Source organism: Erythranthe guttata, chromosome 2, assembly GCF_056151865.1.
Source record: "Erythranthe guttata isolate IM_541 chromosome 2, IM_541, whole genome shotgun sequence".
NCBI classification, from domain to species: Eukaryota; Viridiplantae; Streptophyta; class Magnoliopsida; order Lamiales; family Phrymaceae; genus Erythranthe; species Erythranthe guttata.
Genome location: NC_142534.1, coordinates 12,939,527 through 12,956,270, shown reverse-complemented (window position 1 = coordinate 12,956,270; position 16,744 = coordinate 12,939,527). Strand labels below are relative to the sequence as shown.

The 16,744-nt window shown below is 34.1% G+C and overlaps 1 protein-coding gene across 1 annotated transcript; it reads right to left on the bottom strand.

Moving 5' to 3' along the window:
* Positions 1-9,422: 9,422 nt before the first annotated feature.
* Positions 9,423-16,102, bottom strand: LOC148772380 (serine/threonine-protein phosphatase 7 long form homolog). The gene is made up of 6 exons (XM_088815016.1): positions 15,881-16,102; positions 15,690-15,793; positions 15,524-15,611; positions 15,130-15,443; positions 9,542-9,668; positions 9,423-9,443 (listed from the first exon to the last, which is right to left on the bottom strand). The coding sequence occupies exons 1-6, from the start codon at positions 16,100-16,102 to the stop codon at positions 9,423-9,425; spliced, it is 876 nt and encodes a 291-aa protein (XP_088671142.1).
* Positions 16,103-16,744: the final 642 nt, after the last annotated feature.

Below are 16,744 nucleotides of genomic sequence, written 5' to 3'. Positions count from 1 at the left end.
AAAAAAAATAGATAACGACTTGTTTTGCTAATTTTAGTTTTATACTCTACTCATACAAATATTTGATATTGCTAATTGTAGTTTTTATACTTTACTCATACAAATATTTAATATTGGTGATAAATTTGCTATGTTTACGTATTTTTTTGCATAAATTATACCATATAAATTAAATACAAATAAAACACGGTTGGATCCAACCATGTCCGTCTGGTTTTCAGAATATTGACTTAAACACTTGAAATTAGGGAGCGAGTCGGACCCATCAGCCCGTTGAATCCGTTAAACTCGGTAAAAACCGACCCGCTAGGGCTGGACAGATAGATCCATCAATATGATTGGGTCCTGAGATGATGAAGATCTGCAGGATTGGGTCTAAGACGAGTTCAAATATTTTTAATACCCGTGAAATTCGTCCCGCCCAACGATACAAAACGACGATGTTTTGGGATATTATGTAGTATAATAAATTAATAATATATAATCCATGGATAAAATATCTCTTATATGTCAAAACTTATATCTATAGTGACGATATTGTCTCGTTTTGTTTATAGTTATCTATTTTTATTTTAAATCTTATTTTATAAAGCTTTCAATTTATTTACTCTTTATAATGAATTTATGGACGAATCACATTAATTTTGATTTAGTCTTGACATTTATCATTCATATTATTCAGGTTGGATTCAATTTATAATTTTACTCTTTGATTATTCATTTTAATTTTTAAATAGTTTCGCGTAAAATTTAAGAATCAACATGTTTAAATTATGACGGGTTTCGATCCGTGAAGGTTGGGTCCTACTATAAACCCACCATGGATCCGTCTATCCTAAACCCGTCGAAAACCCACAAGTCTGGTTCCTTGAAATCAAGAACCGTTTGTCGATGCGGGATGAGGGTGGGTTTTGCTAGAACCCGCGAGTTTATGACACACGGACACCCCTACTTCAAAAACCATAGTTTTCCTTTAAATTAAATGGATTTTTGTGCAAAAAACACATATTATAGTCATCTTGCTTCAAAATCTGGGGTTCAAATGGGATAAAATGGGTACAAAAATGATAATATTCCATATAATCTCGAAGATTCCACTAAATTTGAAACCGCAAGGGTGGACGTGTAAGAAGTTTTATAGTTGAGGGGGTGATTGTAATTACCCAAACAAGAGGGGTTTTTCGTAATTTGACCATACCTCAGGAGGTGGTTGTAATTTACCCATAATATATATCATATAGTTCTTATTTTTCCGAAAAATACACCTATAAGTTTTGTTTTAGGATTTTGACATAATGAATTGTTGTTAAAAGTTTTATTAAATATTATGTTGTGTTATTTATTATTTATTTTTGAACTGAAATTAGTAGTAATTAGTTTTACTTTTCTCGACGTGGATATTCTTATTTTTGGAAAATTATGAACACTTTAGAAAATTTCCGCTAAGTTGTAAAATTTTAAAGCCTATGTGATTTCTGATATTTTTCCGAAATTCCGAAATTTTCTCACCCTTTGGAAATTGAATGAATTTTTAGATTCCAAAAAATTTGAATTGGAATTGGAATTGGAATTGATTTTGTATTTCCGATTCTTTTGGAAATTTTTCAAAAAAAGGCTAATTTCGATCCGATCATCCGACTTTCACCCCTACACACAATTCTTAATTGTAACCCTAATTTAATCAATTCGGACCACAAAATCCAATTTTGACTTTTTTATATAAAAAAAAATCTGAAATTCTTTTTTTGCCACCGGTTTCCGGCGTTGATTTTTTCTGTCTGCTTTTTCCGCCGCCAATTTCTGGCATTGACTTTTTTAAGGTTCCCCCCCCCCCTAAAATTTTGATCCATTTTTTTACGTTCGCCGCTAAATGTTGACTCTAAGTCTACTGTCATTAACAGTAATTATATTGTCGTTGACAGTACATTTACGTAATTGTACTGTCGTTGACAGTACAATTACAGTTAGCGACAATATTATTAATTTTTTGCCTTATTTTTATTTTTATTTTGTTATATTTGTTGACAAGTCAACATAATTATATTACTGTCGTTGACGGTAAAATAACTCTAAACACAATAATATTACTTTCAACCACATCAATATTTTTTTTTTGGCTTTCTTGTTTTGTTTGAGTTGTTGACGGATTAACGTAATTACTGTCTACAATTGTAATATTACTGTAAACACAATATTCTGTGGTTGACGATAATATTACTGTTGTTACAGTAATATTTTGTTTACCTTTGTTGAACGGTCAACATATTAATATTACTCTATTACACAATAATAATGAGCTTTTGCTGTGTAAATATTAATGTGCTAGAGGTTAATATAACAATATTACTGTGTTAAACTGTAGTATAGTTAATATTACTGTGTTTAACAGTAATATAGTTAATATGATTGTCAACTACAGTAATATTGCGGTTTAAATGTGGGCACAAAGATGTTAAAAAAAAGTCAAAAATTCAAAAAAGAAAAAAAAAATCAACGCCACCGGAGACCCACGTTAATCGGTCAGCGGCGGCATAAGCTAAAAAAAAAATCAAAAAAGTCAACGCCAGAATTCAGCAGAAAAATCAGGAGAAAAAAAAAGACAACGGCGACGGCGGACGAAATTGTACTAAAAAATGAGTTTTGAATCAAAACTGAATAATTTGTGAAATTTGGGATCAAAGGTTAAATTAAATTAAATGGTGAAATTGGAGCAATTAAAATGTGAGGGGATATTTAGTCTTTTACACACCTCTGAACAATGTGTGGACTGTTTGGTAAAAGGTTTTTTTGTTTTTTATCTCGACACTTTTATTAATAAATATCTCATGATGAGCTTATTTGTAATGTGCCATAAATTAAAGGGTAAATTCCACTTTACCCCTTTGTACTCTGCCCAAGAACCACTTTACCCCCTCGTACTCTTAATTTCGTCGATTTACCCCCTTGTACTTGTACAATTTCCCAATACAATCCTCTTCATCAACTTTTTTCGATTTTGACTCTGACGCCATTTGGTCAAGAGTCAAAATATTGACGTAAATATTGAATTTTTTCGATTTTGACTCTCGAGATTAGAAAAGAGAAAGTTTCACACATTCATATATTTTTTTCTTTGCACTGGGTGGAATCGATCAATTTTTGGGTCTTGATTTTTAGTAAGTTAGGGGTTCAATTTGGGGATATCTTGGAAGGGGAAGTGGTGGGAGAAGAAGAAATGACAATATTGACGGAGGAGAAACGACGCGTTATAAGCAGTGGTAATTTTGTAATTTACAGAGTTGACCAAATGGCATTAGGAGTCAAAATTGACAAAAATTGAAGGAAAGGGTTGTATTGGGAAATTGCACAAGTACAAGGGGGTAAATCGATAAAATTGAGAGTACGAGGAGGTAAAGTGACTCTCAGGCAGAGTACGAGGGGGTAAAGTGGAATTTACCCTATAATTTAAAAGATGAGAAATCACCTTCAGTCGGTTTTGTTTTTGATGTCGAATCTATGTTGAATTATAGTGTCAAATGCTTTTCTTTCTCGATGTGTATTTTCAAATTATCGTAATCAACCCAGTTTGGAATTTGTAAGTTTTATAATAAAATGGGTAAATTACAGTTTTCATCCATCGAGTATGCACAAATTTCACAGTTGGTCCTCTATGTTCATAAATAACATATTTGGTACCTCATGTTTCAATAATTTAACGCTATTGGTCATTTCCGTCAATTTACCGTTAGTCTATCAGTTAAGTAATTGGTGAGCACACTTTGAAGTTAGCTTTCTAAATCCACTTGAATCAGCCCAATCGGAGGTCGTATGCAAAAGTTATGCTTGAAATACCAAACACTGCCACAATCCGCGAGAATGCACTTTTGCACCTGTTTGGTTTGGTTCTCGGCTTCGCTTCCAAACTCATTTCGAATCGGCAAATCTTTACCTAAAATATAAATAAAACAAAAACAACATAATATAAACAAATAAAGCCGAAAACTCGGATGAATGAAGACCAAAACACGAAGATTAGATAAGTAAAAGTTGTGCAAAACGAACACTTATCCCCCCCCCCCGAAAAATTGTTAGAAACTCTAATGGGATAATACATTGGACACATTATTCCGATAGAGTTCTAACAAACTATTAGTTTCAGGAAGTGGTGGAGACAATAAAGAGCTATGGGTGATTTAAGAAATGTAAGGGGAGCCACATGTCACCCCCTAACTCTAAGTTTTCTCCACCACTAGCTAAAAGTAGTAGTCTGTTAGAAATCTTATCGGAATAACGTATCCAATGCATTATCTCATTAGAGTTTCTAACTAGGTTTCAGGGGGTGAGTGTAATTATTGATACCACATGAACCTTAAAGTTATTTAAGCATACCTTAGGAGTGTGAGTGTAATTTACCCATTTCGATAAAATGCCTGCTTGAAAGACTCTAAAGGTTCAAAGAATGCCCAAATCGTATCTCTAATCACTCACAACTCAATTCTATTATAAATTTCCTAGCATAAATTAATTCCAAATTTAAAATTCAAAACGTTCAACAAAAATAATGCACAAAAGGTGATTCCTAACAATAATTCGCTTCTAAGTTCCGCTGAATCGAAAGCTAACCAAACATTTAGTTCTTGTCACATACTAAAGAAGATGAAACAGAGCGGGAAGATGCATATTGTAATGGATATCGTTTCGAAAAGTACACGAAAAATAGTAAAAAGAACTGAATAAACTTCGACCGAGTTTAAATGGAAGCAGCATCGGTTTAATTTTCTAACATATTTATACTGTTTGAACTTTGAACTCACCACCACCAAACGGAGAGGACAATCAATTTTCTAACATATGTATAATTAAATTGAGTTCAATTTCAAACTATCAATCACAATCAATTAAGAATGTTATAAATTCAAAATACTTCAACAAATAAACAATAATATGTAATAATAAAAAAAATTGACAATCTTTCAAAAACTAAACTCTATTATTTTAGTATTATAAATTTACGAATGAAAAAAAATTGAATTTTAGTTTTATTTTTTGTTTTACTTTATGTTCATCTATAGTTAATAAAAAGTGTAACAAGTATTCGAATTTTAGTTAATTTTATAATTTATCTAGTTATTTTATTAAGTATATTTTGTATCATCTAATAACTACTTCTGAATTTTTTATTTTTTTATTGTGTTGATTCTTGTTTAAACTTTATAAAGAAATGAAGAATATACTTCAAATATTTTGTAACTTTTCATTAATTTCAAAATACTAAAATAGTATATTATATTCATAAAAGAAATTATGAAAAATCCTACTTTGTATATGTTAGAAAAGGGAATTTGTCCATGAAAAAATAAATGAATTATGGAAAGGAAAAGGGAACACCGTAATTGTGAGATTTCAATGGGGGTGTAGTAGCTATAACTTAAATATACAATACACTTGAAAACATGAAATGAAGTTAAACCTCTATAAACTAATAAAGTTGTGATTAATAAAATTTTAATTTCGTTATCAAGTTAATAATTATTTTACACGTATTCATCGAGTCAGGACCGAGACTTTATTAATATTTAAGAGATGTTATTAATTTATCGAGTATTAATTAATCATGTTTATCAAATCTTGTGCAAATTTACAATGTCTCGAAGATGACAATTAAGGAAAAAAAAAAAGAAATGCAGTTAAACCTCTATAAACTAATAAAATTTTATTAATAAAAAGAAAATAGAGATAAGGTATACATATGAATTGAAATTTGAAACTAATAGTAAAATAAATAATTAATCAATAATAATTTCTCGCAAATTAAAGAAACGTAACTAAAATAAGGGCGGTTAAGATGGATATAACTAGTACATAAGTACCAAGAAGTCGATGACGGTGCCCTCGCGAATATTGTTTTCAGCAACAGTAGTGCTATCGACAAGTTCGTCTCCGCCATCAATGAACAACATTTGACGTTCGGTCGGTATATTGTTTTTAAGCCCTATATAAATCTTCAATGTACCTATTGTATCTGTGCTCTTTATACCACCCACGCTCAACGTCTTACCACCGGCGTACCTTATAATTACCTTCATCTGCATGCATGCATGCATTTATACACTCATTATATATATACGTACATATATAATGAAAGGGAAAAATAAATAAATAAAGACAAGAACGTACCTTGATTAATTAAGAATTGATCGAACGAATATCTATAGAGAGAGAGAGACGAGCACAAAAGAGAGCAGAGAATTATTAATTATTAGTGAGATTTGTGTGACTAGGGTTAGGGTTTATATATAATTAAGTATTTCACCAGTATGCATGGCATGCAACACGTAATTCCTTTCATATATTAACAACTTTAATATTCTTATGGAAATAAATATTTACCAAATTCTGAAATTTAACTTAACTATTTAAATATTACCATACTTAATTTCAGGGTTTAGCAAATTACCTATACAAATTGATGCGACAATCTCTTATTATTATTTTTTTTGGAACAATTATGTCAATAAATTAATTACATATTTTACCCATAATAATTGTCTTATTTGAATGTTTTATTCAATGCATTTTTAACGGTGCATGCAGAGTTTATAATAATAATAATAATAATAATAATAATAATAATAATAATAATAATAATAATAATAATAATAATAATAAAAAAAAAAAATTACTCTATTACGCAATAATAATGAGTTTTGTTGTGTTAATATTACTGTGCTAGAGATTAATATAGCAATATTACTGTGTTAAACTGTCATTTAGTTAATTTTACTGTGTTTAACAGTAAGATAGTTAATATTACTGTCAATGATAGCAATATTGTTGTTTAAACGAAAAAAAAAAGTTACAGAAAGAAAGAAAGAAAGAACGAGAAAAAAAATCGAAAAAGTCAACGCCGGAAACCGGCGAAAAAATCCGGAAGAAAAAAAAAATATTGAAAAGTCAATGCCGGAGACCGGTGTTGACCGCCGGAATCCGGCGGGAAAAAAAAATTTTGAATTTTTTTTTTTAAGAAAAAAGTTTTGGGTCAAAATTGAATAATTTATGAAATTTGGGGTCAAATTGAGGTTAAATAAAGTTAAGGATGAAATTGGAGCATATTAAAGTATGAGGGGTTATTTTAGTCCTTTACAAAAATCTGGACCATGTGTGGACTTATTGGTAAAAGAGTTTTTTGTCTGGATCTCTTTATGAATAAGTACCCATTGATGGGCTTATTTGTAAAGACCCCTATAAAATAATAGGCCTATTATTTTATACGGATAATTATCTTATCTAAGTTAATCTTATATTGGCAACCAAACAAGACTTTGTACGTAATAGTAAGAGTTTTTTTTTGCATTTAGTCCTCATGTGTTGAATTGAATTGCTAAAATACAACTCTTGTTATATTAGCAATATTTCGACTCCTATGCATTTTCGCTCACAAACCAGTTGTTTGTACCGATCGCTTTTTCCCAGGCCTGTGTTGATTGTGACAAAATCGGAGTTGGGTTTTATGAGCGCATTCAATTATGCATTTCAAAAAACGTACCATATGTTATGTTTGTCTCGTATAAACGAAAGCGTGTAGTTTAATGCAACCAAGTACATGGGAGGACACATAAATAATGTGTTTATGTTATTCATCACACAAAAGTAACAGTCTGCGACAAAATTTATTTTCGTCGCATACTCTAGTGACGAAAAATATTGATCCAAAATCATCGAAAATTTTGGAAACTTCGAACTTTCAAATTTTGGAATGCAAAATTTTGTTTCGAAATCGGTTTTTTCTTTATCGAAATTGGCCGAATTCGGGAATTTTGTTCTAATTTCCACCCCTAAGTGCAATGCAATTTTATTATATCCCGCAGTAAAAGAAATTCAACATAACTCTCTTTAGGTAAATTTTATAGATTTAAAGTAGACATGACCACGGACCCGGTTGGATCCATGTCGCCAAAATCATGAACTTCAACCGGCCCTTATGTAACACAGTTAAGGCGCAGGTGGCAGGTACAACCCTCTTGGTCGAAAAATACCGGTTCGGGTCCACGGTTAACTGCCGCTTAATCATGTATCTTAAAAAATATTATTGTTACTGTTTAATTTATACAATAACTCAGTGTGGGGCAATTTTTTTTTTTGGGGTTGTTTTATTATTGAGTTTTTAAAATGGGATTGTTTTTGGAGTAGTAACTAAATTGGGGTTGGCCGCCACCGGCAACGACGGCATCAGCCGGAGACGTCATTGCCAATGGCGGCACCGGCTGGAGACGCCGCCACCGGTGGCGTCTTCTAATATTTTAATAATTTAATATTTTAATATTTTATTATTTTAATATTTTCTTATTTTTTAATATTTTTATTAATTTTTAATATTTTAATATTTTCTATTTTTTTTAATATTTTTTGATTTTTAAATTTTTTTACAAATAAAACAATTCTAACTACATTCATTAGTTTGATGTTAGTATTAAATTTATTACATTTTATCAATTAGTATTAAATTAATCATTGCATATATTTATCTAATCAACACAATAAAATAGGGTACAATCTTAAAAACATGTAGACAAAACCAAAAGGAGTTTTAGAAAATAAAAGAGTTATATAAAATAAATAGGTCAAATAAAAGAGTTATACAAAATAAATAGGTCCAAAATGAGTAAAAAGACAAAATGAGTACAAGAAAATAAAATTGGCACTATGAAGTCAGTGCCTATGTGAACCAGTGCCACATGCAGGTGCCCGTCTAGTCCTACGCGGCCTACCATCTCGACGAATGTCAGGATCTGCCGGTACATCATCAACTAACTGGGTGTCATCCGGTGGATATGGAACAATGGAAACATTATACTGTGGTCGGATCCGCTCTTGGGGACTTGAGTATCCCAAATTGAGCTCCAAATGTGGACCCCATGAAGAGAATCGGATATCAATAGCAGGAGGATGTGGGGTAGCTAGAGAATCGGACCATGGCATATGTGGAACGTAATCATTCGTAGATGGACCAACTAAATATGTAAATATGGGTAACTGAGACGTAGACGCACCGAACATATCCATAAATCCATGTGTAGTAGATTAATCGTCCATACCTCCGTGCACAGGAACATCTGCATAAAAGGGTGTATGGGAAGCAAATGGACCGGCAACATCTCCAGATGGAGGTACCCGAGATGTAGATGCATAATAGTTCCCCTCTCTCGTCTGTCTCACGTCATCCTCCAATTCAGTAGCTCTTTCGCTAGCGCTGGACCTTCTTCTGGTACGTCTATCTCGATGCGGAGAAGGTATAGGAGGTATGGCAGGTATCGGAGGTAAGTTGGACGAAGCACCATCTCTACGTAGAAGTTGAGTCCCAGCTGCATACATCCGTGTAGCGTTGTCCTGAAACAGATCATATATCTGATCGTCATCTCGAGAAACTGCCCTAGCAGCAAGACTCATGATATAAGCTGATTACCCTGAAATAAAAGGCATTACAAGTTTAAGAACTTAAGAAACTGAAAAAAACAAATTGAAAAACATCGAAAGTAATGGTTGTTTTGAGAAAAATACTAACCACAAGATCCAGTAAAATCGGGTCTCCGACCTGAAAACCGATATCATCAAGATTGTCAATCGGTGATATCGAACGACGTGTGTGCCTCTCATACCACTCGTAGTATCCTGGATCTGTCTGAGGTCCCCTAAACTCAATAAATGGATAGTCAACGGGAGAATCAAGTCGGCGATGTGTTAAGTGTATATTTTAACACTTTATCGTATCTTTTTATTTGAGCTTTTGGTGTGTTTTAACGATAATTGGTGCTTAAAAAGTTGATTTATTGTATTTTAGGTACAAATTGAAGAATTGGAAAAGTATGGGGTCAAAACTGTAATTTTGGCGAAAATATGGGTCAAAAGTGAAAATATCAAAATTCTGAAGATTTAATGCTGAGACCCCCGTCCCAGTTTTAGTGCAAATCATGGGACCCCCGTCCGAGACTCCGAAATTGCGCAGAAAAGGGATTTTAATTGCACAAGGAAACTGCCTTCTTCCCCAAGTTCTTCACCCTATATAAGACCAAGCCAAGCACACAATTGGGGATCTATCTTTTTACGCAAATTCAAGAGCCAAGAAGATCAACGAAGATTCAAGCATAGTTTTTCTTATTTAATTTATTTATTTTATTTTATTTTATTGATCATAAGAATTACGAGTAGCTAAGTCTTTATTTCTAGGATTTTATTTGGAACCCTGTGTGGGATTTATGAACCCAATTCTATGATTTTATGCAAGTTTTAATTCCGGATTATTTCTTCTACTTGTTTTATTAAGTGCATGAACTTGATCAACTTATGTGCTTTTATGTTATTGTTAATCGCATGAATCGGAAGATCGGGTTAATAATTAGAACTGTGGTAGAAGAGCCTTTGTGGTATTAACATAGGAATATAGTTAATCTCTTAGGTAGCCATTATTGAGATTTGTGCTTAATGTTGTGTTCTAGAATTAATTGCATAGGAATATAGTAAGTGAATCTAAAGTATTAGAATCGTAATACACGCGGAAGCGGGTTATGATTAAATTAGCATCTCAGGTTAATAATCCGGGTTAATTGCTTGCATAATTGAAGGAATTGGGGGAATAATAATCACATAGGGGGAAGAATAAAATCCTAGGCTTGTTTTCATTGATAAAATCTTCGTTTTAATTGCTTTCTTGTTTTTGTCTTTTTAATTGCTTTAGTTTAATTTAGCTTATTAATCATCTTTCGACTGTGTAGGGTGAGCTTGATAACAATTGGTAGAATTTAGCGTCTAGGATTAGATAATTAAATATTCCCTGTGGGTTCGATATCCGGACTTTTAGTCCACTATATTACTTGTACGATACGTGCACTTGCGTGTAGGTTTTCGACCAACAAGTTTTTGGCGCCGTTGCCGGGGAGTATTTTAATTATTTATTTTATTCTAGCTCTAAATTTGAACAATTTTCACGATTCACCCAAATTAATTTTTTTTTAATATATTTTTTTTTCTTTGGTTACATGTCAGGTTACAATTTTCGCGAAACTCAAACGGGATATGAATGGCTTCCGTCTGACGAATACCTCCAAAATACCTATAATATGCCGTTACTTTGTTCAAGATGTGGTGGAGATCATTACACTAACCAATGTTGGTATGCACCGAAAGCGAATAATTTCATAGATAACACCAACGGCGGTTATTGGAACACGTACACCAACACGCCACGAGAACCCACTGTTCAGGAGTGTTACTTGAATTCCGTCCTTGAAGAATTTATGAAATCCACTCAAGCATCTATCCGAAGACTGGAGTTACAATTGGAAGAATTCAAGCGCCAAAGGTCTCTTGAAAATATTTCAGACAATATCGAGAATGGTTGCAACAATGAAAATCCGTCTGAAACTTGTAGTGAGAAAAATCCTTTAGACCTAGAAAATATTGTCGATGAGAAGGAAAAGGAACTTACGAAGACGCTTAAGGATGATGAATATGAGAATGCAATCGAGCTCAACTCCAAAGATGTCTCGGAACAAGAGAAGAAGGAGATGGATGTGGTTAGTGCAAATATTCAAATTGAGGATATTATTGTTGTTCATGACGTGGATTTGAAGGCATCAGTAGAGGTTGATGAGAAGACGAATGTGTTTGAAGTGGAGGCTATATGCGGACGTGAGGTTTTTGTGTACCGATTTGAGGGAGCGGGTGATGAAGATCCCAACTTGGCTTCGTACCGATTGATTACAACTAAGAAAGACTACAAGCTACGGTGGACCCTGACATATTGCAATCCTATCCCTGTATCGGTTGCAATTGAAGTGAAAGAGTTCATGGATGGATGCTCAATCTACAAGGCTTTGGATTGGACATAACAATTTTAAGAAGAAAAGTCTGGCTGAAGACTTTAAACTTAGCGCTTCTCGGGAGGCAACCCGAGCTTTATTGTTTTTCGTATTTTTCTTTAATTTTTCGTTTCGTTTTTAATATCATAAGCATGCATTCTAATTTATTATTTGAATTTTACTTTTCAGGGTCGAAAACGTGATCGAGGGTCGAGTCGGGCGTCCGCGCAAAAGAAGAAGAAAAAAAAAAAAAAAAAAAAATTTCAGCACTGCATTTGAGACGGCCGTCCCAAAATATGCCTATTTTGTGGGACGGCCGTCCCACAACCAGGAAGAAAAAAAAAATTCGGACGGCCGTCCGAAAATCAGCACAAACACCGGGACGGCCGTCCGACGATTTTTAGGGCGTTTTAACTTTAAAAAATTAGATTTTTTCCCCCATTATTTCCTAAACCCTCCTCTTTCCTTCTCTCAAACTCCCACACACAAATGGAGGCTAGAGAATCGAACCAAATTCTCCAAAATCTACTCTTTCAAGGCACGCCCACAAGGTGTTCGACAATTTGCTCCAACCAAATTTTGAGTTCGATTGTCAACCAATTCTCACCGAAGCTATTCCATACTCTCTCCCAACTATGTCATCCAACAAACGAGGCCGCACGAGCGAAGCATCATCTTCCAAAGGGAAGGGAAAGGGAAAGAAAAGTGCCACCGCCCAATGAGGACGAGCGTGAGAGAGCGAGGGAGGAGCACCCCGATCACATCAACTCCGACTAAATCAGGTGTTTTCTATCCTTAAACTTTGTGCTAAATTCGTTGAGGGCAACGAAAACTTTAAGTTTGGGGGTGAAAAACATGTTATTTTTGTGCTTATTTGTTTTAGTTTGCATGCATTAGGTTTTATTCGGTTTTTATTGTTTTTCTCGTTTTTCCGGAATAAAAAAAATAAAATTGCTTGAGTCGAATGCATCGATGATTTATGATGATGAGAGATGATCAATGTTTGATGATGAAATTGCTTGTTTTGTGTGATAAAGATTTGATGTTTGTTTAGCTTTCGATTCAACGGGACTTAGAAGCGAATTATTGCTAGGAATCACATTTTGTGCATTGCTTTGGTTGAATGTTTTGTATTTTAAATTTGGAATTAATTTGTGCTAGATCATGCTATGTTCGGTTTTAAGACTCACCTTAGGAAATTTATGATACGAAGTATTGAGTAGTGAGTGATTTGGGATATGATTTGGGCCTTCTTTGAACCGTTTGAGCCTTTCAAGCCGACCTTTTTATCGAGATTATCCTTAGAACCTTGTTTTGAGCCTCGGAGAAAAGGTGTTCTTTCTTTTAGCCAATGTGTAAGGTAGAATAGGTGGAGATTCTTGAAAAAAATTATCCCTTGGAGTTCGGTCGAAAATTTTTTATAAGGTCCTTCTTCTTCTTCGGAAAAAAAAAAAAAAAAAAAAAAAAAAAAAGACAAATATCTATGCTTCTATATATATATAAAAAAAAAGTAAAAAAAAAAAAGAAAAAAAAAAAGAAAAATAAGAACAAGAAGAGACTAGAAGGGAGAAATAAGGACTAGTTGTTGAATTATTTTTGAAAACTCGATCCATTGCCTCAAAAGCAAAAGTGGAGACTTTTGAACTTTTGAGAATCGAGTTTATTAAAGTCTGTAAAGGTGAATTCATTGTTTCAAACGCCTATCTTTCAAATTTTGGCGTAATCACCTCAATTCAAGAAGAATAGCCACACATACCCATATTTCCTACCTCGAACCAAAGAGCCTAACAATTGAAAGCCACAAAGCCCCAATGATCCCAATAGCTTAATGTTCGATATTAGTAGAGTAGAATAATTTGGTGAGTATTTGGAGTCAAGCATATGCATGTAAGTATAAATTCTTTCTATCTTTAATTTGCAAATATTGGATGCTTGAAGCAATTGTATGAATTGTGGTTTTGGTAATGGTGAGTGCCTAAGTGTTGTTGAATTTTGAGCTTGCGAATGCCTAAGAATTGTCATTATAATTACAAGTTCTGAAAACATGAAATTGATCATTGATCTATGTGATGAGATGTTATCGTTGAGTTATTTGCTTATTGGTAGATTTTGCTTGAGGACAAGCAAAAGTTCAAGTTTGGGGGTGTGTTAAGTGTATATTTTAACACTTTATCGTATCTTTTTATTTGAGCTTTTGGTGTGTTTTAACGATAATTGGTGCTTAAAAAGTTGATTTATTGTATTTTAGGTACAAATTGAAGAATTGGAAAAGTATGGGGTCAAAACTGTAATTTTGGCGAAAATATGGGTCAAAAGTGAAAATATCAAAATTCTGAAGATTTAATGCTGAGACCCCCGTCCCAGTTTTAGTGCAAATCATGGGACCCCCGTCCGAGACTCCGAAATTGCGCAGAAAAGGGATTTTAATTGCACAAGGAAACTGCCTTCTTCCCCAAGTTCTTCACCCTATATAAGACCAAGCCAAGCACACAATTGGGGATCTATCTTTTTACGCAAATTCAAGAGCCAAGAAGATCAACGAAGATTCAAGCATAGTTTTTCTTATTTAATTTATTTATTTTATTTTATTTTATTTATCATAAGAATTACGAGTAGCTAAGTCTTTATTTCTAGGATTTTATTTGGAACCCTGTGTGGGATTTATGAACCCAATTCTATGATTTTATGCAAGTTTTAATTCCGGATTATTTCTTCTACTTGTTTTATTAAGTGCATGAACTTGATCAACTTATGTGCTTTTATGTTATTGTTAATCGCATGAATCGGAAGATCGGGTTAATAATTAGAACTGTGGTAGAAGAGCCTTTGTGGTATTAACATAGGAATATAGTTAATCTCTTAGGTAGCCATTATTGAGATTTGTGCTTAATGTTGTGTTCTAGAATTAATTGCATAGGAATATAGTAATTGAATCTAAAGTATTAGAATCGTAATACACGCGGAAGCGGGTTATGATTAAATTAGCATCTCAGGTTAATAATCCGGGTTAATTGCTTGCATAATTGAAGGAATTGGGGGAATAATAATCACATAGGGGGAAGAATAAAATCCTAGGCTTGTTTTCATTGATAAAATCTTCGTTTTAATTGCTTTCTTGTTTTTGTCTTTTTAATTGCTTTAGTTTAATTTAGCTTATTAATCATCTTTCGACTGTGTAGGGTGAGCTTGATAACAATTGGTAGAATTTAGCGTCTAGGATTAGATAATTAAATATTCCCTGTGGGTTCGATATCCGGACTTTTAGTCCACTATATTACTTGTACGATACGTGCACTTGCGTGTAGGTTTTCGACCAACACGATGCCATCTATCAACATAGATACCGTGAAAACGAGCCCAATCTCTACCCCCTGCACCTCGACGATCATAAGAATGCAACTTAATCTCAATATCGTGATCAGTAGGATGTGGTGGTATATGCTGTACCCTCCCAAACTGACGTAGCACCCTATACGGACGATGCATCTCAACTCTCTCGTAAAATATAAGGGGACAACTCGACAACCAAAGCTGTGGATGCACTATCTCAGGATACTCAAGTAAAGCGCCAAACTCAGGATCTAGTTTACTATAAGGCATCCATGTAAACTAGAAAGAAAAAATATTTTTTAATATATTGTTAAATAGACCACAAACATTAACGTAATTGTTGTTAACTTATAAATAACCTGATCCCAGAGCATCCGATCGAGTGTCGTACGATAAACACGTATATTGTTTCGCGAGGACCGAGTGTGACTAGTAGGTCTGATCCAACTGTAATATCATATGAAAATTTGCTAAGTCAATATATTAACCTTCATATAAATAAATTATTAGTACTAAGATGTTTACCGTGCACCGTAAGGAGGGTGGGGATATGCAAGCCGACGGGGATCATCTTCTACTACTGGTAGTATTGCTGGAGCGAGTAAAGGGATCCTCGACCATGCCCAACACTAATTATTAAACATAAAAAAATATAAAAAACCGCAAGTATAATAAACTACTAATTTAAATTTTAAAAGTATCAAAAATCCTATTACCTGTAACAGAGTAAGCGCACCACCTAGATTAGTTTTCCTCTTATCCAACTCAACAGTGCCATCTTGTTCCACAACTTTCCTAAGTAAAGCCCCAGTGCATAGCTCACGATACAAATATCCAAGAACTGCACTACACCAACTGAAAGTACGCACCGCCTCAAGATCTTCGAAATGACGAAGATACAACAACGAGATTGCACTTGAAGATGTGTCAGGACACATAACCCCCCCAAGTAGCAATAACAGTAAACACCTGGTATGCTGCTGAACACGCTGCTTCGTGCTGTCATCGGTAATCTTGCATCCTCATAAATATATGGCCAGATCAGCTGCATAGAGCCGTCTCCCTTTGAAAGCTCGATCTGAAGGAGTATATCCCAACCACGTCTGACAATAATCCTGCAACTGCTCCTTCAACCATGAAATATCCTGTCCAGTAACAGGTAGTCCATCAACAGGCAAACCCCATAATAGTGCGACATCCTCAAGTGTCACTGTCGCCTCCCTTGCTCGAAAATGAAACGTGTGTGTCTCCGGACGCCATCTCTCCACGAAAGCTGCAATAAGATGCAAATCGACTACGAGACGACCACATCGATATACTCCACAGAACCTAGTATCAACTAAGTACTGCATCACTCTAGGGTGTGGATCATCATCACCATCATCTCCATATAAACCCCAAATCCAACAATCACAACGTCTCCCACGCACAACATCATCCACGTTTGCCGATGTTATCGATCTGGATACGTGCTCTGACTGGCGGTATAGCAATGAAGTGTCCCGTGGACCATAAACATAACTGACATCCATCCTGTATAAAAAATATACATAGAACACTCAGATAATAAGCAGAAGTGT